The following is a 24,771-nucleotide window of genomic DNA, read 5'->3' as shown; positions in this document are numbered from 1 at the left end:
TACGGCTATTTCTATAATAAAACTGCCTAAATGTTAGCAGGCACATCTCGAAATAGAGGTGGGACCAAATAGTGATATCTGATCCATCTATACTTTGTTCAGATTTTGTCTCTCTCCATCCAATCACTTATTAATGTATTTATTAATATTTTTATTTAACCTTTATTTGACTAGGAAAGTCAGTTAAGAACAAATTCTTATTTACAATGACGGCCTACACTGGCCAAACACGCGTGACGCTTCACAAGCATTTTTCTCATGTAAACAAATCACCTGAAAAATGTCAGACACGTTATTTTCGGACACGTGTGAAGTTTCACGTTTTCACATGTACTTTTTTCACATAACTCAGACAGGTGGTTTCCCAACATTTGATTGGATTTATTAGGATCCTCATTAGCAGACCCCAATGGTGACAGCTAGTCTTACTGGGATCCGACATATCGAAAAGACATTACAGACAAAATACTTTACAATTTACATACATTTAATAACATTAACATATGGTGTGTGTGAATCTATCAGTTACATATACATGTCAGTATATACACACAACACGTTGTGCCATGAGGTGTTGCTTTATTTGTTTTAGTAAGCAAGTTTTCTGTTCACTTGTGCTATATAAGATGGAAGGGAGTTCCATGCACTCATGGCTCTGTATAATACTGTACGTTTCCTTGAATTTGTTCTGGACCGGGGGACAATGAAAATACCTATTACACCTCTTTGTTTGTCTGAATTTGCGGGTTTACGCACCAGCCAAGCTTCTGGCAGAGCATGATGGTTCTCTTCTGACTATGAAAATACCCCTGGTGGTATGTCTGGTGTGGTAAGTGTGTGTGTGAGTGCTGTGTGTAAGTTGATTATGCAAACAATTTGGAATTTCCAATGCAATGCTTCTTATAAAAGCAAAAAGTGACACAGTCAGTCTTTCCTCAACTCTTAGCTTTGTGTTAATATTAACCCTCTGATTACAATGAGGAGCAAGACATGCCACTCTGTTCTGGGCCAGGAACAACTTAACGAGGTCTTTCTTTGAACCACTTGACCATATGACTGGACAATAATCAAGATAAGATAAAAATAAGCCCTGCAGAACTTGCTTTGTGGAGTGTGGTGTCAAAAAAGCAGCGCATCTCTTTATTACAGACAGATCTCTCCCCATCTTTACAACCGTTGAATCTGTTTTTTTTGACCATGACAGTTTACAATCTAAGGTAACACCATGTAATTTAGTCTCCTCAACTTGTTCGACAGCCACACCATTCATTATCAGATTCAGCTGAAGTCTATAACTTAGGGAATGATTTGTACCAAATACAATGCTCTTAGTTTTAGAGATGTTCAGTTTATTACTGGCCACTCATTCCAAAACAGACTGCAACTCTTTGTTAAGGGTTTCTTTAGCTGTGGTTGCTAATGTGCATATTGTTTAATCATTAGCACTCAGTATATGGAAACACATGCGTTGTTTAATGCCAGTGGCAGGTCATTGGTAGAAATAGAAAAGAGTAGAGGGCCTAGAGAGCTGCACTGCCGTACACCACACTTTACATGTTTGAGAAGCTTCCATTAAAGAAAACCCTATGTGTTCTATTATATAGAGAGCTCTGAATCCACGATATGGCAGAGTTGGAAAAGCCATAACACGTACGCTTTCTCAACAACAGGTTATGGTCAATCACGTCAAAGGCTGCACTGAAGTCTAATATTACAGAATCCCCCAATCTTGTATTTATAATTTTCTTTCAACCAATCATCAGCCATTTGTGTCACTGCAGTACATGTTGAGTGCCCTTCTTCATAAGCATGCTGAAAGTCTGTTATTACTTTGTTTATAAAGAAATTATATTGTATTTGGTCAAACAGATTTTTTCACAACAGTTTGCTAAGAGCTGGCAGCAAGCTTATAGGTCTGCTATTAGAACTAGTAAAGGTCGCTTTACCACTCTTGGGTGGCGGAATGACTTTGGCTTCCCTACAGGCCCGAGGACAAATACTTTATTCTAGGTTCAGATTAAAGATATGACAGATAGGAGTGGCTATAGAGTCAGCTACCATTCTCAGTAGCTTTCCATCTAATGTGTCATGCCAGGGGATTTGTCATTATTGATCAATAACAACAAAAAAATCCAACTCTCCCACACTAACTTTACAAAATTCAAACTTGCAATGCTTTTCTTTCATTATTTTATGGATTCGTACAAGGCTGTTCGTTGTTGGCATTTCCTGGCTAAGTTTGCCCACTTTCCAATGAAGTAATCAATAAAATAATTGGCAACATAAACAGGTTTTGTGATGACTAAGCCATCTGATTTGATGAAAGATGGAGTTTAATTTGTCTTTCTGCCCATCATTTCATTTTAAGTACTCCAAAGTTTTTATATCATTGATCTTGGCTTCATAATACCGTTTCTTCTTCTTTTTGTTGAGTTTTCTCCATTTGCATCAAGTCAGTGTCAAATGTGCAGCCAGACTTATTAACCACTCCTTTTGCCCCATCTCTTTCAACCGTACAGTTTTTCAATTCCTCATCAATCCATGGAGCCTTAATAGTTCTAACAGTCAGTTTCTTAACAGGTGCATGTTTATCAATAATTGGAGAAGCTATTTATTTTCATAAATTCTGAAAAAAATGTGATTTTCACATGTGAACCTGCAAATTCGGCATGAGCGAGTCAGCCTGGGCAGCACACGTAACACTCAAAAGGTGTTGAGTAATACCTTGAGAGAGGAGTGGGCAATTTTTCTACCTCTCTCTTGAACAAAGATTCTATGTTGAAAGAGAGAAGATTAAAGAGGTCTTTGAATGACCATTATCAATGGCAGTTTAATCACAAGTAATCTGGCCACCTAGTAACCCACTGGACACTAAAACCGAACACAGTGGCACCACTATGTGAGCAGATGATTCCCTCTCCTGTCAGGAAGAAACTAAATAGACGGCTTACGAGCCATTACAGTGTACAGTCTCCTCACAGACAGACGTGTACAAGGCTAAGCTTATGTGGAAATCATTACGTGGTAGCATGTAAATATTGATTGAACGATTTACTGGATACAAAGTGTTTGCAAAGTTGCTGATCTGTTAATAAACATGCTCTTTATTGAGCATTTTGTGGATGCAAACGGCATCATGTACAGACACAACAGGGACAAGAGACAGAGGTCCCAGTCTATAATATCTCACTCTGCATCTACTATGTTTATCCTCCCACAAGGGACATGTTGGGAATGCTCTATCTTTATTTTTCTCACTCTGTCATTCTCTGCAACTCTCTTGGCATTGTCCCTCCGAGATTCAATGAGAAAACATGGACAGGAAAACATTTGTTTTTGACCCTTTCAAATATTTAGTGCTTTGTAGGTAGGCAATAGATGTGGACAGGAATTGTGGATTAGAGCCCGTCCCAGTGGGCCTGTGTGAAAAGCTGCTCTGAGCAGCCCTGACTCTGCACAGAGAAGAACAGAGTAAAACGCACACATGCTTGCTGTCTAATAGCAGAGATGCACAAGCACAAGACACTGTTGTTTCGATGCAAGTGCTTTATCTCACTGGACCAGATTAGAAACCCATGAGATATATTATTAAAAAGATCAACTTGAAATGGGATCTTCTACTCTGAAGATTGAGAAGTATGGTGTAGTGGCAAAATTATTAAATTTATGCAATTTGATGTTCTCAAGCATGTAAATGTTTTTTCTGTTTAGCAGACTCACTTTTATCTTTTATCACTCATTTCTCTTTTTGTATTTTTTTTCGTACAATACTGCAATACTGGATTACGAAATTCCTTCAACAGTGAAGGAACTGTCAACTGTGAACAGGTGGGAACTCAAATTGTGTCCAAGCCACTTGGGCTTTTTCTCAGTCTGTTCTCCCTGTAGGCTACATTCAACACATCTCTGGCCAGGATTTACAATTGGATGTTCTCCTTCACTTTTAGTTATTACACCCATAGCCAATCATACACTCTCATGCCTTTGTTTCTGAAAGACTTGTCCAGTCACACACATTCTCCCTGCTGCTGCATTTGACAGTGTGAAAGCAGAGTAGTGCTTTATGGAAAGTAGGAAACCCTCCCTCTCGGTCTCTAGGGGTGGCTGTGTTGAGGTTAACCTATACGTTTGTTCACTGACAGGGCCCGCTCCAGGCATAAGCAACATAGGTAGTCGCTTAGGGCCCCCCCCCGGCCGCAAAAAAACATTTTGATTTTTATACTGTACATTTGGTTGTGCATCAGCAGTTTTTCTCTTGTTATGTCACTCAATTAGCTGACAATAAGCCATGTCCATTTTTTTGATTGGTATTTAGTTTATCCAGCTATCTGAACTTGTAGTAATCATGGCTGAATAGATGCCTAGAGGTCCTGACCTTCATGGGACCCCCATTGATTTTGTTAGTCATTCTCACTCAGATATCATAATAACATGGCATAAGCCGTCGCAGAAGGTGTAGAATTGTAGGAATGTAGCTTTAAAGGGCACCACCAGAGGGCAATGCTGCCCCTATTCCAACATAATTCCTTTCCGACAGCGAAAATTCCCGTTTAGGTTCCACCTCCAAAGAATTCAGCAGGCTTGAGGGTGGGAATTGAGGGTGGGAACGAATTGAGGGTGGGAACATTGTGGTGATTTCCACATGGAGTGGACAAATAACGACAAGAAGGGCACTGACAGCTGGAGCTGGATTTGTCATAAAGATTTAGGATAACCTGTTCCACAGATGGATAGGGGAAAACAGTATCTTTAACTTTGCCATCTATTGTTATCTTTAAAGTTTTGGGATGTTCCATTAATTGCATCCGCAAATCCTCCATAGAGATAGAAAGTCTAGCTATTGAACAGTTTGGACTAGAGATTTGTTTTTCGACATTGCAATGATAGGCTGCCGGCAGGCTATTCAGCTTCTCTAAAGAAATGCCAAGTCAACCCATGGTCATGCCATAGTATTGTCACACCCTGGTCAAAGTATTTTGTGTTTATCTTTATTTATTTGGTCAGGCCAGGGTGTGGCATGGGTTTGTGTATGTGGTGTGTATGTATGGGGATTGTAGCTAGTGGGGTGTTCTAGCTAAGTCTATGGCTGTCTGAAGTGGTTCTCAATCAGAGGCAGGTGTTTATCGTTGTCTCTGATTGGGAACCATATTTAGGCAGCCATATTCTTTGAGTTTGTTGTGGGTGATTGTCCTTAGTGTCCTGATGTTCCTGTCCTTAGTGTCATTGTTCTGTGTTAGGTTACACAAGTATAGGCTGTTTCGGTTTTCGTTAAGTTTATTGTTTTGATAGTGTTTGTGTTTAGTGTGTTACTTCATTAAACATGGATTGCAATAGACACGCCGCATTTTGGTCCGACTCTCCTTCTCATCAAGAAAACCGTTACAGAATCACCCACCACAAAGGGACCAAGCAGCGTGTCAACAGGCAGCAACAACAGCCCAAAGTGGAGTACAGTATGGACTATACTTCTTGGGAGGAGATAGACAGGTGGGCGGTCGACCCAGGGAGAGTGCCGGAGCCCGCCTGGGATTCGATGGAGCAGTGCGCGGAAGGATATAGGAGAATGGAGTTTGCGAAGCAAGCAAGGCGGCGTGGACGGAGGCCCCATAGTCAGCCCCAAAAATTTCTTGGGGGGGGGCTCAGGGAGAGTGTGGCAGAGTCAGGAGCCAGACCTGAGCCAACTCTCCCTGTTTATCGTGAGGAGCCAAGGAGGAGACCAGAGCCGGTGTTGGAGGTGAGCGAAACAGAGACTGTGAAGGAGTTAATGGGGAAATTGGAGGAGAGAGAAATGAGGGAGTTGCTGTGTTGGTGTTTTAAACATGGAATTCGCCCGACGGAGCGTGTCGGGGATTTGATGGCACCTGGGTCAGCGCTCCATACTCGTCCTGAGGTGCGTGTTAGTCGTCTGGTGAAGATGGTGCCAGTCTCACGTACCAGGCCTCCTGTGCACCTCCCTAGCCTTGCACGTCCTGTGCCAGCACCGCTCTCAAGATCTCCAGTACGCCTTCACGGTCTAACCCATCCTGTGCCACCTCCACACCCCAGCCCTCCGGTAGCAGCTCCCCGCACCAGGCTTCCTGTGCGTGTTCTCGGCCCAGTACCACCAGTGCCAGCACCACGCATCAGGCCTACAGTGCGCCTCGCCTGTCCAGCGCTGTCGGAGCCCTCCTCCTCTCCAGCGCTGCCGGAGTCTCCCGCCTGTTCAGAACTGCCAGTTTGCAAAGAGCTGCCAGTTAGCATAGAGCTGCCAGTTAGCATAGAGCTGCCAGTTAGCATAGAGCTGCCAGTTAGCATAGAGCTGCCAGTTAGCATAGAGCTGCCAGTCTGCAAGGAGCTGCCAGTCTGCATAGAGCTGCCAGTCTGCAAGGAGCTGCCAGTCTGCAAGGAGCCGCCAGAGCTGCCTGTCTGCAGGATGCCGCCAGAGCTGCCAGTCTGCAAGGAGCTGCCAGAGCTGCCAGTCTGCAAGGAGCCGCCAGAGCTGCCAGTCTGCAAGGAGCCGCCAGAGCTGCCAGTCTGCAAGGAGCCGCCAGAGCTGCCAGTCTGCAAGGAGCCGCCAGAGCTGCCAGTCTGCAAGGAGCCGCCAGAGCTGCCAGTCTGCAAGGAGCCGCCAGAGCTGCCAGTCTGCAAGGAGCCGCCAGAGCTGCCAGTTAGCATGGAGCAGCCAGGGCCGCCAGTCAGCATGGAGCAGCCAGGGCCGCCAGTCAGCATGGAGCAGCCAGGGCCGCCAGTCAGCATGGAGCAGCCAGGGCCGCCAGTCAGCATGGAGCAGCCAGGGCCGCCAGTCAGCATGGAGCAGCCAGTCAGCATGGAGCAGCCAGAGCTGCCAGTCAGCATGGAGCAGCCAGTCAGCATGGAGCAGCCAGAGCAGCCAGTCAGCATGGAGCAGCCAGTCAGCATGGAGCAGCCAGAGCAGCCAGTCAGCATGGAGCAGCCAGAGCTGCCAGTCAGCATGGAGCAGCCAGTCAGCATGGAGCAGCCAGAGCTGCCAGTCAGCATGGAGCAGCCAGTCAGCATGGAGCAGCCAGAGCTGCCAGTCATCATGGAGCAGCCAGTCAGCATGGAGCAGCCAGAGCTGCCAGTCGACCAGACTCTTCCAGATCTGCCAGTCGACCAGACTCTTCCAGATCTGCCAGTCGACCAGACTCTTCCAGATCTGCCAGTCGACCAGACTCTTCCAGATCTGCCAGTCGACCAGACTCTTCCAGATCTGCCAGTCGACCAGACTCTTCCAGATCTGCCAGTCGACCAGACTCTTCCAGATCTGCCAGTCGACCAGATCTGCCAGTCGACCAGACTCTTCCAGATCTGCCAGGATCTGCCGAAACCACCAGCCAGCCAGGATCTGGTAGATTCATCAACCTGCCTGAGCTTCCTCTCACTCCTGAGCTTCCTCTCACTCCTGAGCTTCCCCTCAGTCCCGAGCTGCCTCAGTCCCGAGCTGCCCCTCAGTCCCGATCTGCTCCTCAGTCCAGTGGGGTTCTGGGTGAGGACTACTAGGCCATGGTCGGCGGCGAGGGTGGACTATCCAGGGACGCGAGGAGAAGGGACTAAGACATTGATTGAGTGGGGTCCACGTCCCGCGCCGGAGCCGCCACCATGGACAGACGCCCACCCGGACCCTCCCTATTGTTTTGAGGTGCGTTCGGGAGTCCGCACCTTAGGGGGGGGGGTTCTGTCACACCCTGGTCAAAGTATTTTGTGTTTATCTTTATTTATTTGGTCAGGCCAGGGTGTGGCATGGGTTTGTGTATGTGGTGTGTATGTATGGGGATTGTAGCTAGTGGGGTGTTCTAGCTAAGTCTATGGCTGTCTGAAGTGGTTCTCAATCAGAGGCAGGTGTTTATCGTTGTCTCTGATTGGGAACCATATTTAGGCAGCCATATTCTTTGAGTTTGTTGTGGGTGATTGTCCTTAGTGTCCTGATGTTCCTGTCCTTAGTGTCATTGTTCTGTGTTAGGTTACACAAGTATAGGCTGTTTCGGTTTTCGTTAAGTTTATTGTTTTGATAGTGTTTGTGTTTAGTGTGTTACTTCATTAAACATGGATTGCAATAGACACGCCGCATTTTGGTCCGACTCTCCTTCTCATCAAGAAAACCGTTACAAGTATTCACAGCTGAAATGATAGGCTACAATGACTTGGCTCGATACAGACTAGCTAAACAGAAGTGAAACTTCACAGATTATCCAAAGGATTATGATAATTTGCTGGTAAAAAAGTGGAGGTGCATGGAGGTTTTCACACCCTGTTTTAATTTGCTTCATAGCTCAGGCGGCCAAGTGTAGGCTAGGGCAAAAAGCTGTTCAGCTCTGTTAAAGATTATCTATAATATTGCTCAGATCTGTCGCGACTCACAAAGAGAAAGAACTTTGCATGTGTTTCTGATTAATTAACAATGCCATGCTGGTGGTTGGTAACATTCAAATAAAACCCAGCCCTGAAAAGAAATGTAGACTGAAAAGTATTAGCACGTTATCAAAAGTTACCACTTCAAACCCAAATATATCATACTTTGACAAAAACGATTACTTAAATCATTTTGCAACATCATGGGTAAGCTATGGAATTTGTCTTTCAGCTGAACATTTATTTCCGCTCTTGTAGGCTTTTAAAACTGCTAAAATGTATCTCCATCACATGGCAAAATGGTTAGATTTGCAGGAAATTAACTGTAAAACATATATATTTTTTTCTGCCTTATGGAAAAGTAAGTAGAATTTCAGGAAAAATGTCTCTCCACTGTCAAGTGAGGGGCCACTATTTTTTTTTACGCGAGGTGGGGGGCCACCCCAACCAAATTTCGCTTAGGGCCCCCAAAAGGCTAGGGCCAGCCCAGTCCACTGAGGCAGGTGTGATGTGTTGGAGGTAGAGGTAGCCTGAAATAGGCAGAGCTGCAGGAGAGGAGAGCAGTCTCTCTGGAATGTGAGGAATGAGCAGCATGTTCTTGAATGCCTACGAGGAGCTAAATACAGAGTGAATCTTCAACATGATGAAGTGGAGCGGCTTCCAAATGCTTGACTTGGCTCTTTCAGCAGTTCAATACAGTCCTTTCTGAGTATATTTAAGGTAAATGATAAAGTCCCCGCTCAGCTCTATTTCACCGTCACAATGAGCAGAGCCCCACTGTGGTCCAGGCCACACACAGCCACGTAGCACAGGTCCCTCTTTTCTAATGAAACCATTCTCTACCTGCCCTCACAGGGATTTAGTTTCAAAGTAAATGTGTCCATACTGAGAGAGGAAAAGAGACAGAGAGAGCGAGCGAGAGAGTGAGCAAGTGAGCAAGAGCGAGAGGAAAAGGAAAGAGGCAGGATTTGTTTTGTTTGAGGTACTTCAAGTCTTTAAGCTAATCCAAGCCTTTTCTCCAAAAGAGTCAACATAATCAGCAGCCAATATTCTGTAGCATTACTAACTGATTAGAGAGAAACTCCGTGGCATGTATTCATGGATGCCAAGGGAAGCCAGGCTTCCCCCTGAAAAATGACCATAAATGTCCTTAAATTCGTAATAGGCTGAATGTATTTCACCGGAGAAAGCATCCGAGCGAACGAAACAGCTCCGCTTTGTCTCAGTATGTGTAGCATATCTATCTGATGCTGTCTGGTCCAAAAGAGTATGGCATTGTTGCCTCCCGTAGCATTGAATGCAAGGGAAGCCAGCTAGTATAAAATAATAGCCAATCAGCATGTGCGCTCAGACCATGGTGCTTGCCTGCTGAGCAGCAAGAATAACTGCCCCTCCCTACCTTTAGACTATGCTCAAACTCGACACTCCAACCCAAGATCTCCGTTCTGCCACCTCTGGTGTCTTGGCCCTCCCACCCCTATGGGAGTGTAGCTCCCGCTCAGCCCAGTCCAGGCTTTTCTCTGTCCTGGCACCGCAATGGTGGAAACAGCTTCCACCTGAAGCTAGGACAGCAGAGTCCATACAGATCTTCCAAAAGCACCTGAAAACCTACCTCTTCAAAGTTCAAAGAGTATCTTAAATTATCCCCCTCCTCATCTCGACCCTGCCCCCCCAATAAAAATACAAATCCTGAACAGGTGTCGTTAGTTATCTCGGATTGAGAATCATACTTAGGTTGCCTTTTCCCACTTGTGTTTCGTGGGTGATTATTTTCTGTTCTGTATTTTGTTTCACCGTTCAGAACTGTTTCGTTTCGTTTCTCCTTTGTTATTTTGTTTAGTGTTCTCGGTTTAATAAAACAAGATTAACACTTACCACGCTGCGCTTTGGTCCTCACCTCATTCCAACGACGAGCGTTACACTCTGACCATCCGCTCTGACCAATGGCTGAATCTAGTTGATCATCCCTGCTGTAGGTCATGTTTGATAGATGCAATGTGTTGTGTGGACTTCACCGGACAGATTGCTCTCCAGTTTTGCAATGCATGGTTGCTTCTGCAGCGGTCTGTAGCTCCTTTCATCCTCTGTGTTAGTCAGATAATGCTTATTCAAAGTGTACAGTATTCTGTTTTAGTGGTTATTGTAGTTCAGGGAGGGAACCCAATAAATGGCTTTCCTCTCATGTCAAGGTTACTGACTTTTTCTTCAGAGGTGTGTGCATGTGAAATGGTTTTCATCAATGTTCTTTTTTGGACTAAGGCTATGTTTGAACGATCCCTTTTGTGAGACGTCAATGTGGAAACTGTCAACCGTTCATGACTCAAGCAGATATTATCCATTGTGTTTCATTCAATCTAGAGTAAATGGTTAGCCTCGTAATTACCAGACTGATTACCGCTGCGCTATTACCATGAAGCGAACATCCATGTAAGCTTGCGATATCAGTGAGGCTAGTAAATGGTAGAGTTGACTCTTGAATGTTGAGTAAGCGAGAGAGAAAGTAAGAGAGAGAGCTAGCAAACCACTCAGAGAGGGAGGTAGTCAGAGAAGGCTGATCAACCATGAAGGGTAGTAGAGAGCTCTTATGGCTCAATTTGAAATATTTCATCTCTTAGTTTTTTACAGTGACAAAGATAGAAAGATATCTAACCACTCAGAGAGAGGGAGAGAGAGAAAGGAAAAGAGAATTATATAATCATGGAGAAGTGAGTGGTCTGATGTCTGCAGTTTGTGAAGGCATGGCCAACTCAGCTAATAAACATCCTGTAATGGCGGACTCTGACAGCCAGTGATGTGTGCTGCGTGTAATTTTCTCACCAGAGAGTGAGAGAAACCCATCTTCTCTCATTCTTCCTACCTTTAAGTAATTTTCCTCCAAATTAAATCACTGCCTCCTCTTAAAAACACACACATTTTAAACTTTAGGAAATATTTAGAGTGATAGAAATCGCTAACTCATTTTCCTAACAAGCACAGAGCTGTGTACAGAATGCAATGCAGTGTCACTGGGCTCCCATTAGCAGCTAGCTGCCTCCCTCAGGAATGGCACTGGGAAATTAGGGCAACGTGCCTGCCATTGATTCAGTTTGGACTGTGAAATTCTCTCGCTGCCTTTGGCTCATTTTCTTAGGGCACCACATGCTTACAAGAGCATTACGAGTCATTCAGCAATGTATGCAGATTTAGCAAAGAATGCTCAATGACTGTATTTTAAGTATATGACAATTCTCCCTTCATTAATTTTGACCTTTGGGAGTGAGCTGCATGCTCTTACATGTTAGAAAAAAAGGTGCTATCTAGAACTTGAAAGTGTTCTTCTCCACAGAGGGTTCTACATGGAACCCAAATGTGTCCTCTTATGGGGACAGCCGAAGAACACTTTTGGAACCCTTTTTTCTAAGTATATAGGCTCCTATACATGCCGTACCAATGCTCTATTCCTCTGGGGTCACAGGCTTTCATCCACATTGAGATACTAGTTAAGCATGTGCCATGGGGAGGTCCCCATGGCACATGGGGACATGGGAGTGCTAATTCAGTCGACTCCACAGAACTTGTGTGCGACTATGGGGGGTGGTGCATATGTTTCATAGTCCCATAGTAAGTAGTTGCTGGCATGTCTATCAGAGAAAGAAAGAGAGAGGAGTTACAGATTCGAGAATTGAATTACCCAGCTATGCTAGGTATACTATGTTGTCACTGACTTCAGTCGTTGTCTTCTATCTATTGTCTTCTACAGCATTTGACTTATTCAGCTGTATACAAAGCCCTGTCTTACTGCATTGCTGTAGCTGACTTGTTTCACCCACAATTTAAATGATCTCAGTTAGAGGTCCTGGGCTACAGACTCATTCCAAGTACTTACACATAATAATCTCAAATGTTATATTGTTTAATACAAATGCTCGTCAAAAGATGGCTGCCTGATAATTTGTAGAAGCTACTGAAATCAATGAGGTGAATTCGATACCCAAAGTATGTATAAATAATGAATTTATAGTTACAATGCATAATGGACATGCAAACACACGGGCAGCGGACGGTGTGGCTTTCTTTAGCTATCTCTTAAATCACTGGTCTGGTATCTCTCATTCATCTGGCCCTGATTTAGAAATAAATCAACAGATAAAGCAGGGACGGTCTGTAATGAGAGATACTTGCATCATGACATGGTTTTCCACCAGCCAGAAGGGTCATCTCACCTCACCTCGCCAGAGACAGAGCTCTAGTCACATGGACAAAGAAAGAAGTAAAGAAATGCACTGTAGTACATATAATTTGTGTACATTGTCTAAAACTCTCTCTGTACAGCACCAGGAGTGTGTACTGTGAAATTAAGTGCAATTGACAGGGTGTAAACATTTTAAAGAAATGGAATGTTTGAAAACAACAAAGGTAAGAGTACAAGACAACCAGTGTCATTTAGCTGAGGTGTGTGTTGACTGTCACGGAGTTAGACTGGAAAATCAAAGCTATTTGATGGGGTGAGTTTGTGGTGTAACAGTATAACTTTAGACCGTCCCCTCGCCCATACCCGGGCGCGAACCAGGGACCCTCTGCACACATCAACAATCACCCTCGAAGCATCGTTACCCATCGCTCCACAAAAGCTGCTGCCCTTGCAGAGCAAGGGGAACTACTACTTCAAGGTCTCAGAGCAAGTGACGTCACCGATTGAAACGCTATTTAGCGCGCACCGCTAACTAAGCTAGCCGTTTCACATCCGTGACAGTGGCATTTGAAAAGTTATTGCATACAGTATGCACAGTCCTGCGTTTGAAGTCGGGCTTATGTTAGCCGTTTCCTTTGTCTCCCAATCAGATGATGGCTCTGTTCATACATTCTCCGAAGATCAGATGTGAGGTGCCTCACTCACAGCTAATATTATCTTAGTCGCTCAGACACGGCACGCTGTGAGGTGTGTTTGTGTCAAGGAGAATATCAATAGGACTCACAGGGGGCCTGTTTATAAATCCCTGTCTCTAAAGGAAGCCTTTTGTGTTCCTAAATATCCCTAAATGAATGTGTTCTCATTTAGGTGTTACCCTATTCATGTTTTGTTCTTTTGGTGTGTGTGCATGTGTGTGTGGGTGTGTTTGTAATTATCAGGATTAGTCTGTGTTTTGATTGTTAGAATTTATTAGGTGTACATAAGGAGCCGCTTATGTCATGTTAGGCGGCTTATTTAAACCACACATATGCTACGGTACAAAACACTGAAATATTAATTACTTTTGATGGTTCAGGCAAGCTGGATCAGATACACAGGACTAGATGGTATGTGTTTTTTAGTCTAGGCCATATACAGACATATATACTATATGTGTTTTATGATTTTAACCTTTGTGTTTGTGTGGGACATGGTTTGCTGGAGAAAATGAGATTGTGACTTTGCTCATATGAGCACCATTAGTTGGGAGTCAGTTTTGCTGATGAAGACATACATGTAGGTAGAGGAAATGCCCCCTCATAAATCCACTGCTACTGTACTGTAGTCTGTGCTGCTGCTTCCACATCGACAACACAGCCGAGGAGAAAGGACAGAGGAGAAGAGTTGATAATGTATAGGGCCATTAGGTCTCTAACCCCTAACGCTCTCACTTCACCTTCTGTTCAATACTACCATTATGCCTTGTGCGCCTGGCCTGGGGCCCACCACTGGAGATGGCGAGATAGAAGAGGTAGAGGGAGAGTGGATGACCTGTGTGATAGAGAGGGGGAGAGATGTCGTGCAGTACTGATAGTGAGGGGAGCAGGAGCAGCTCATGTGCTAGATAAGAGAAGAGAAGGGCACTGCCACCGAACCACTCTCTGTGATGGATACCTTGGGTCGGACTCTCAGGGGAATTATCCTGTTAGCTATTTCTATTGGACGGCAGAGAGGAAGCGGGTACATAAGTTATTCTGATGGTGTGAAACAGTGGACAGAGGTGACTGTGTGACTGTAATGTCAAGTGATGTCATACACTAATTCAATTTTTTTTCATTTTAGTTTTAGAGCGGCTCCTTATGTTCATTATCTGTTGAAATGACACTGATCCAGTCTGGGGTTAAACACTTTCAAGGTACCGGTACGTGACGTCTTCCGACAATATCTTCAGACAGTGCAGAGTACAATGAGCATACTGAGTAGCTCTCCATATAAACTATGGGGCAGGTAGGGAAGAATTAACATTAAGGCTTCTCATTTCAAAGTTGAAGTGTACGACACATGATGCTAAATTGGATCTCAGACGGGTGGGTATGTTAACTAAGCAGAGCTGGGGCTCACACTCTGACTCATAGTAATTCAATCAGCTTGCTTGTGTCAGATGTTGGAATTTGTTTGTTTCGCCTGTGCTCTGCTAAGCCGGCGAGGTCCCGCCTGTGTGGGGTTGACTGACTGGGCCCATACAGCAGTGTAAGGAGATGTTGAATACATAAATAAATTATATGGGCCTGTGGGGGGAGGGCTCTCAACTTTTCTTAGAGGAAGAGCCAATGAAGCTCCACCCCCAGCCTAGCCACTTTTACAGAGAGAGAAGGGGGAGGGGAGAGGGGGAGATGGAGAGAGAGACTAAACTAAGAGATATCACAGTGAGAAACCAGGAACTGTATGGCAGAGAAAGGCAGGATAAGCACCACAACACTGAGGGCTTATGTAAAATCTGTCTCCAGGAGCTCCAGAGACTGATCGAGGCTGGCAGGCAAGGCAGGCAGGCAAGGCAGGCAGGCAGGCAAGGCAGGCAGGCAAGGCAGGCAGGCAGGACAGCGGGCTGGATGGAGGGAGGGAGTGCCTTTCATCACACAGGTACCTGATACAGTGTCAAGAGCTAGGAAGGGAGAGAAGTGGAGATGGAGAGAAGGGGACATTGTGAAGTGGGATGATAGGGAGAGATAAATAACTATGGTGAATGAAAGAATCCATAGTTTGATGAGAGCACACTCTAGAGTCATTCTGGGAAGAGAGTTAGGGGTCCCACTGCGCAAAAACTGGTTGAATCAACATTGTTTCAACGTCATTTCAACCCCCCAAAATTATTTTTATGACTTTGAAAAGTCATTGAATTTGCAAAAAGCCATCATCAAAGGGAATTGTCTTTTTTTCACATAACTTTTAATCCAAATCCAATCACATGGGGAAATGTTTTGTTGATTTCACATTCAATTCACAACAGACAACTCAACTAAATGTAAATCTAAACTAAATGTTGAACTGACGTTTGCACTCAGTGGGGTGAGTGAGTTTGAGATGCTTCCTGTGGTTTGGAGCTTACTAGGACCACTTCATATCTGAGAGCAGGCCTAATGTGTCCTCTCATTGTGTCTTTTCATTGGTAACATGGCAAAGCAGCACAGGTCTCTAACACCAGATCCATCCACTTCATTCAGGAACAGGAACAGCCACTCATCTCTCCTGCTGGTTGAGAGTAATTGAGGACCATGGGCAACAAAACGCAAAGTAATTACTCCCCCTGCACAGAGCCTAGGACTGATGTTTCAAAGTCTCTCTCTAAGTGACATTTTCACTTCAGCGGGAGATAAATGCTTGCGACATCATTTGGGTGAAAATTACAGTCGTTAACTTTCATCACTGTCCATCTATTCATTACATTATATGTTCTGCTGCTGTAGTGTTGTGAAAGAGAGAGAGAGAGAGAGAGAGAGAGAGGGCAAATGGAATAGCACTAGATTGGTACCACTTTGTTTTTTTTTTACATAGAGTTTACAATGCTTTAAGTGGAATATCATTGGAAACAATGTAGTCACTACTTTATGTGTTACGTACCTATGTGTCGAGTGTGTGTGTGTTTGAGTCCGAGAATAAATACATAAACTACTCTTGTTCATACAAAATATATATATTTTTTTACACATTTTCAACCACATGATTGACCTCTTCTTCTCATACATTAATCTCTGAGGTGTTTAACACGCAATCAGGTACTCTATACTTTCACAAGTCTATCGACCCGTGTTCATCCCGCATAAACCCTACAATGCCAACTGGATGAGTGAAATACTCTTGTGACCTTTGAACTCCTGTCCTGACCCTTGTGTGTCCTGACTGCAGCTGGAGGTGTCTGTGACAGACCAGAATGGGAAGCTGGTGGAGGGTCCTGTAGCCCTGCTCGTGGACGTCAATGACCAGAATGACAACAGGCCCATCTTCAAGGAGACCCGTTACGCTGGAGAGGTGCTGGAGGGCTCACCTACAGGTAGGAGACGCTGCTCTCTCTGATTTTCTATGGCCATGTTGGGTAATATTAATTAGTGCATACTGCTGCCAACATTTTGCAATGGATAAAGAAAACAAGCGTTTCTTATTGGACAAGTTATTGGAGACTCTCCCCATTTCGGGCCGTTTGGTTCCTACTGAAGATAACCCTGGGTCAAGGGAAAGCTAGTATGAAGATGGTGATTGATTGTCACCAGTCTTTGACTAGACTATATAGTGTTGCATTAATTGTGGTCTCTGTGAAAGCTGCTGAGGGGACAAAAGAGAGACAGGAAAATTTTGGAGTAATTACTTTGTCATATTGATTATTTGTACTCAGTACTTGAGAACATAATTGTTCTCAAGTGCTTCTTCAATTTTGAAAGACATACACTGAGACACATTTTGAAAAAACCCATGAATGTGTCAGAATAATGCACGTGTTTAGTACACACCTTGGCAAACAATGTGACCATAGAAAGGTGAACATCATCAGTTGAGCTTTTCATTCCTTTCCTCCTTTTACGAGGTCAGTGTTGTTGTCTTTTTGTTGTTCAATGAATCACACAGGAAGCAGACCATTTGGAAAGTGGATGAATTCTCCTCTCTCTTCTTTCCACTTCTATGAGCTGCAGAAATTAGAAAGTCAGAGAGAGAGAGAGCAGAGCCCTTTGAGGTCTGAACTCATTCCACCATATCACACACCCTCCCTTACCACACACTGTCCTCTCCCTCAGCTGTCACTCACTATGTGTGTGTGTGTGTGTGTGTGTGTGTGGGTGTGTGTGCATACATATATGTATGTCCGTGTGTATTAGTGTGTATGTGTGCACGTGTGTGAATTAGTGTGTGTGTTTGTGAGAGACAGAGAAAAAGACAGTTAGAAAGAGAGAGAATGAGTTTGCACGACACAAAAGGGAAACTCACCAGAACTTCCAGGATTACGACTTCCCTGGAGCGGATCCTTTGTTTGCTCTTCCCAGAGCAATTGAACTTATTCCAGAGGCTGACCCAAAACAACACAGGCGAAGGAGAGGTACTCGAGGCGGTCTTCTGGTCCGACTTAGGAAGCGTGCACACCACCCACCGCTCCCGAGTATTTTACTCGCTAATGTCCAATCTCTGGATAATAAAATTGATGAGCTCAAGGTGAGAGTTGCTTTTCAGAGGGACACCAGGGATTGTAACATACTCTGCTCCACGGAAACATGGCACTCTCTGTTTGACTCTTTAAAGCAAGTTGAGTTCTCAGTATATTATTGATATTCTGATATTTTTTTACAACCCAACCCTGTACTTCTCCACAACTTTGTCCCTGACCTGTTTGGAGAGCTCTTTGGTCTTCATGTTGCCACTTGTTTGGTGGTGCACCTTGCTTGGTGGTGTTGCAGACTCTGGGGCCTTTCAGAACAGGTGTATACATACTGAGATCATGTGACACTTAGATTGCACAAAGATGGACTTTATTTAACGAAATATGTGACTTCTGAAGGTATTGGTTACACCAGATCTTATTTAGGGGCTTCATAGCAAAGGGTGTGAATACGTATGCACGGATCACTTTTCCGTCTGTTTCTCAAACTAGAGAGACTAATGTACTTTTCCTCATGCTCAGTTGTGCACCGGGGCCTTCCACTCCTCTTTCTATTCTGGTTAGAGTCAGTTTGCACTGTTCTGTGAAAGGAGTTATACACAGTGTTGTGTGAGATCTTCAGTTTCTTGGTAATTTCTCACATGGAATAGCCTTCATTACTCAGAACAAGAATAGACAGACGAGTTTCAGAAGAAAGGCCATTTTGAGCCTGTAATTGAACCCACAAATGCTGATACTCCAGATACTCAACTAGTCTAAAGAAGGCAAGTTTAATTGCTTCTTTAACATCTAGTGACACCCCATCCCGTGAACGGGACCGTTGTCATCATCTGACACGAATTAGCATAATGCAACGGACATAAATATTCCTAGAAAATATTCCTATTCATGAAAATCACAAGTGAAATATATTGAGACACAGCTTAGCCTTTTGTTAATCACCCTGTCTTCTCAGATTTTCAAAATATGCTTTACAGCCAAAGCTAGACAAGCATTTGTGTAAGTTTATCTATAGCCTAGTATAGCATTTTGTCCAGCTAGCAGCAGGTAACTTGGTCACGGAAATCAGAAAAGCAATCAAATTAAATTGTTTACCTTTGATGAGCTTTGGATGTTTTCACTCACGAGACTCCCAGTTAGATAGCAAATGTTCCTTTTTTACAAAAATATTATTTTTGTAGGCGAACTAGCTCCGTTTGTTCTTCACGTTTGGCTGAGAAATCGACCGAAATTGCGGTCACGACGACGCCGAAAAATATTGCAAATTAGCTCCATAATATCGACAGAAACATGGCAAACGTTGTTTATAATCATTCCTCAAGGTGTTTTTCAAATATCTATTCGATAATATATCAACCGGGACTGGTGGCTTCATTGTAGGAGAGAGAAACAATGGTCGCATTTGTCCTTTACGCACCAAACACTATGAGACACTTCAGCTGACCACTGACGCAATGTTGACGTTCAGGCTCATTTTTCAAAATAAAAGCCTATGTATTGTGACACTAGACACATTAGGGAAGCCATAGAAAAAGTAATCTGGTTGATAGCCCATTCACTGCTCAATAGGGACGCATAGGAGCGCAGAGCCTTCTCAATAAGAGTCCCTTCCTGTTTGGATTTTTCTCAGGCTTTCGCCTGCAACATCAGTTCTGTTATACTCACAGACAATATTTTTACAGTTTTGGAAACTTTAGAGTGTTTTCTATCCTAAGCTGTCAATTATATGCATATTCCAGTATCTTGTCCTGACAAAATATCCCGTTTACTATGGGAACGTTATTTTTCCAAAAATGAAAATACTGCCCTCTAGTCACAAAAGGTTAATCACCATCAACAGTTTTCAGCTGAGCTGAAATAATTGCAAAAGGGTTTTTTAATGATAAATTAGTCTCTTAAAATGATAAACTTGGATTCGCTAACACAACGTGCCATTGGAACACAGGAGTGATCAAATCAAATCAAATTTATTAATTTAGCCCTTTGTACATCAGCTGATATCTCAAAGTGCTGTACAAAACCCAGCCTAAAACCCCAAACAGCAAGCAATGCAGGTGTTGAAACACATTGGCTAGGAAAATCTCCCTAGAGAGGAACCAGGCTATGAGGGGTGGCCAGTCCTCTTCTGGCTGTGCCAGGTGGAGATTATAACAGAACATGGCCAAGATGTTCAAATGTTTATAAATGACCAGCATGGTCAAATAATAGGTCTGGGACAGGTAGCACGTCCGGTGAACAGGTCAGGATTCCATAGCCGCAGGCAGAACAGTTGAAACTGGAGCAACAGCACGACCAGGTGGACTTGGGACAGCAAGGAGTCACCATGCCAGGTAGTCCTGAGGCATGGTCTTACGGCTCAGGTCCTCCGAGAGAGAGAAAGAAAGAGAGAAAGAGAGAATTAGAGAGAGCATACTTAAATTCACACAGGACACCTGATAAGACAGGAGAAGTCCTCCAGATATAACAAACTGACCCTAGCCCCCCAACACAAAAACTACTGCAGCATAAATACTGGAGGCTGAGACAGGAGGGGTCAGGAGACACTGTGGCCCCATCCAATGATACCCCTGGACAGGGCCAAACAGGAAGGATATAACCCCACCCACTTTGCCAAAGCACAGCCCCCACACCACTAGAGGGATATCTTCAACCACCAACTTACCATCCTGAGACAAGGCAGAGTATAGCCCACAAAGATCTCCGCCACGGCACAACCCAAGGGGGGGCGCCAACCCAGACAGGAAGATCACATCAGTGACTCAACCCACTCAAGTGACGCACACCTCCTAGGGACGGCATGAAAGAGCACCAGTAAGCCAGTGACTCAGCCCCTGTAATAGGGTTAGAGGCAGAGAATCCCAGTGGAAAGAGGGGAACCGGCCAGGCAGAGACAGCAAGGGCGGTGCGTTGCTCCAGAGCCTTTCCGTTCACTTTCACACTCCTGAGCCAGACTACGCTCAATCATATGACCCACTGAAGAGATGAGTCTTCAGTTAAGACTTAAAAGGTTGAGACCGAGTTTGTGTCTCTCACATGGGTAGGCAGACCATACCATAAAAATGGAGCTCTATAGGAGAAAGCCCTGCCTCCAGCTGTTTACTTAGAAATTCGAGGGACAATTAGGAGGCCTGCGTCTTGTGACCGTAGCGCACGTGTAGGTATGTACGTCAGGACCAAATCAGAGAGATAGGTAGGAGCAAGCCCATGTAATGCTTTGTAGGTTAGCAGTAAAACCTTGAAATCAGCTCTTGCCTTGACAGGAAGCCAGTGTAGGGAGGCTAGCACTGGAGTAATATGATCAAATTCTTGGGTTTTAGTCAGGATTCTAGCAGCCATATTTATCACTAACTGAAGTTTATTTAGTGCTTTATCCGGTAGCCGGAAAGTAGAGCATTGCAGTAGACTAACCTAGAAGTAACAAAAGCATGGATTCATTTTTCTGCATCATTTTTGGACAGAAAGTTTCTGATTTTTGCAATGTTACGTAGATGGAAAAAAGCTGTCCTTGAAACAGTCTTGATATGTTCGTCAAAAGAGAGAACAGGGTCCAGAGTAATGCCGAGGTCCTTCACAGTTTTATTTGAGACGACTGTACAACCATTTAAGAGTAATTGTCAGATTCAACAGAATATCTCTTTGTTTCTTGGGACCTAGAACAAGCATTTCTGTTTTGTCCGAGTTTAAAAGTTGAAAGTTTGCAGCCATCCACTTCCTTATGTCTGAAACACAGGCTTCTAGCGGGGGCAATTTTGGGGCTTCACCATGTTTCATTGAAATGTACAGCTGTGTGTCATCCGCATAGCAGTGAAAGTTAACATTATGTTTTTGAATGACATCTCCAAGAGGTAAAATATATAGTGAAAACAATAGTGGTCCTAAAACGGAACCTTGAGGAACACCGAAATGCTCAGTTGATTTGTCAGAGGACAAACCATTCACAGAGACAAACTGATATATTTCCGACAGATAAGATCTAAGCCAGGCCAGAACTTGTCCGTGTAGACCAATTTGGGTTTCCAATCTCTCCAAAAGAATGTGGTGATCGATGTTATCAAAAGCAGCACTAAGGTTTAGGAGCACGAGGACAGATGCAGAGTCTCGGTCTGATAACATTAAAAGGTCATTTACCACCTTCACAAGTGCAGTCTCAGTGCTATGATGGGGTCTAAAACCAGACTGAAGCATTTCGTATATACACTGTTTGTCTTCAGGAAGGCAGTGAGTTGCTGTGCAACAGCCTTTTCTAAAAATGTTGAGAGGAATTGAAGATTCGATATAGGCTGATAGTTTTTTATATTTTCTGGGTCAAAGTTTGGCTTTGGACCAAGCACAGGAAGCAGCTCTTTCAGTAGTTTAGTTGGAATAGGGTCCAGTATGCAGCTTGAAGGTTTAGAGGCCATGATTATTTTCATCATTATGTCAAGAGATTTTGTACTAAAACACTTGAGTGTCTCTCTTGATCCTAGGTCCTGGCAGAGTTGTGCAGACTCAGGACAACTGAGATTTAAAGGGTCTGTAATTCGCTTTCTAATAATCATGGTCTTTTCCTCAATGAAGTTCATGAATTTATTACTGCTGAAGTGAAAGCCATCCTCACTTGGGGAATGCTGCTTTTTAGTTAGCTTTGCGACAGTATCTGTCACGATCGTCGTAAGGAGCGGACCAAAATGCAGCGTGGTATGTGTTCATGATAATTTTTTTATTAAAGAAAACACTGAATACAAACTATACAAAACAATAAACAAATAACGACCGTGAAGCTAATATGAGAACTGTGCTGACACAAGCAACTAACAGACAATCACCCACAACCCACAATGATAAAACAGGTTACCTAAATATGGCTCCCAATCAGAAACAACGACTAATCCCCTTTCTCTGATTGAGAACCATATCAGGCCAAACACAGAAACAGACAAACTAGACATCCAACATAGAATGCCCACTCAGATCACACCCTGACCAAACAAAACATAGAAACATACAAAGCAAACTATGGTCAGGGTGTGACAGTATCAAAATACATTTCGGATTGTTCTTATCCTCTTTAGGATAGGGGACAGTTGGGCAGAAATCAGGAAAAATGCAGCGCAGCAAATAAAAACAAAATTATATCAGGATAATTTTTTTTCTTCATTAAATCACACATGTAAGATACTCAATTAAAGCTACACTTGTTGTGACTCCAGCCGACATGTCAGCTTTTTAAAAGGCTTTTCGGCAAAAGCATAAGAAGCTATTATCTGATGATAGCACAATAGTAAACAAAAAGGGTAGCATATTTCAACCCTGCAGCCGCAACACAAAACATATAAATAAAATATAAAACATGCATTACCTTTGACGAGCTTCTTTTGTTGGCACTCCAATATGTCCCATAAACATCACAATTAGTCCTTTTGTTCGATTAATTCCATCCATATATATCCAAATGTCCATTTACTTGACGCGTTTGATCCAGGAAAAAACGCAACGTCACCACAAAATATTTCAAAAGTTGCTACTTTTCAAGTCTTGTGCATTCTCAACAGTGTTACGCAATTCCTAGATGGCCTACTTCTTCATTGCACAAATGAATAACCTCAACCAAATTCCAAAGACTGGTGACATCCAGTGGAAGCGGTAGGAACTGAAAACAGGTTCCTAAGAAATATAATTTGCCAATGAGAAATCAGTGAACAGAGACCAAAAAAAAATAAAAAATAAGAACGGTTAGTCCTCTGGGTTTTACCTGCTACATAGGTTCTGTTATACTCACAGACATGATTCAAACAGTTTTAGAAACTTCAGAGTGTTTTCTATCCAAATCTACTGACAATATGCATATCTTATATTCCTGGCATGAGTAGCAGGAAGTTGAAATTGGGCACGCTATTTATCCAAAAGTGAAAATGCTGCCCCCTATACCTCAATTAAGTTGGAAAAATAGGATGATCGAGCAGCAGTAAAGGCTTTTCGATACTGCACGGTTGTCACACCCTGACCATAGTTTGCTTTGTATGTTTCTATGTTTTGGTTGGTCAGGGTGTGAGCTGGGTGGGCATTCTATGTTACATGTCTAGTTTGTCTATTTCTATGTTTCGGCCTAGTATGGTTCTCAATCAGAGGCAGGTGTCATTAGTTGTCTCTGATTGAGAATCATACTTAGGTAGCCTGGGTTGCACTGTTTGTTTGTGGGTGATTGTCTATGTCAGTGGCTTGTGTCAGCACAGATCTATTTTGTAGCTTCACGGTCATCATTTGTTTATTGTTTTGTATGCAGTGTCAGTATTTTCTTTATTAAAGATTTACCATGGACACTTACCACGCCGCATTTTGGTCCGACTCTCCATCATATAAAGAAAATCGTGACAGAATCACCCACCACAACAGGACCAAGCGGCGTGGTGACAGGCAACAGCGGCGCAAAGAGGAATGGACTTGGGACGATGTGTTGGACGGCAAGGGTTGCTACACATGGGAGGAGATCCTGGCGGGAAAGGATCGCCTTCCATGGGAACAGGTGGAGGCAGCTAGGAGAGCAGAGGCAGCCGGAGAGAGGAGCCGGCGATATGAGGGAACACGGCTGGCAAGGAAGCCCGAGAGGCAGCCCCAAAAATTTCTTGGGGGGGGGCTAACAGGGAGTATGGCTACGCCAGGTAGGAGACCTGTGCAAACTCCCTGTGCTTACCGGGGGGCTAGAGAGACCGGGCAGGCACCGTGTTATGCTGTGGTGCGCACAGTGTCTCCAGTGCGGGTGCATAGCCCGGTGCGGTACATTCCAATTCCGCGTATCGGCCGGGCTAGAGTGAGCATCGAGCCAAGTGCCATGAAGCCAGCTCTACGCATCTGGTCTCCAGTGCGTCTCCTTGGGCCGGCTTAAATGGCACCAGCCTTGCGCTCGGTGTCTCCGATTCGCCTGCATAGCCCAGTGCGGGCTATTCCACCTCGCCGCACTGGCAGGGCGACCGTGAGCATTCAACCAGGTAAGGTTGGGCAGGCTTGGTGCTCAAGAGCTCCAGTGCGCCTGCACAGTCCGGTCTTTCCAGTACCACCTCCACACCCTAGCCCTCCGGTAGCAACTCCCCGCACAAGGCTTCCTGTGCGTGTCCTCGGCCCAGTACCACCAGTGCCAGCACCACGCATCAGGCCTACA

At 44.1% G+C, this 24,771-nt stretch overlaps 1 protein-coding gene across 4 annotated transcripts in view; it reads left to right on the top strand.

The window, feature by feature from the left end:
- The window catches only part of LOC110520038 (cadherin-13), a 606,276-nt gene that overhangs the window by 323,299 nt on the left and 258,206 nt on the right, over nucleotides 1-24,771 (top strand). For all 4 annotated transcript variants that reach the window (XM_036974547.1, XM_036974542.1, XM_036974537.1 and 1 more), the window contains one exon: nucleotides 16,400-16,544. In XM_036974547.1, coding sequence (XP_036830442.1) covers nucleotides 16,400-16,544 — 145 coding nt within the window. The remainder of the gene's footprint in view (nucleotides 1-16,399; nucleotides 16,545-24,771) is intronic.

The sequence above is a fragment of the Oncorhynchus mykiss genome, chromosome 1 (assembly GCF_013265735.2).
Source record: "Oncorhynchus mykiss isolate Arlee chromosome 1, USDA_OmykA_1.1, whole genome shotgun sequence".
Taxonomy (NCBI): domain Eukaryota; kingdom Metazoa; phylum Chordata; class Actinopteri; order Salmoniformes; family Salmonidae; genus Oncorhynchus; species Oncorhynchus mykiss.
This window is presented reverse-complemented; position numbering and strand designations above follow the sequence as displayed.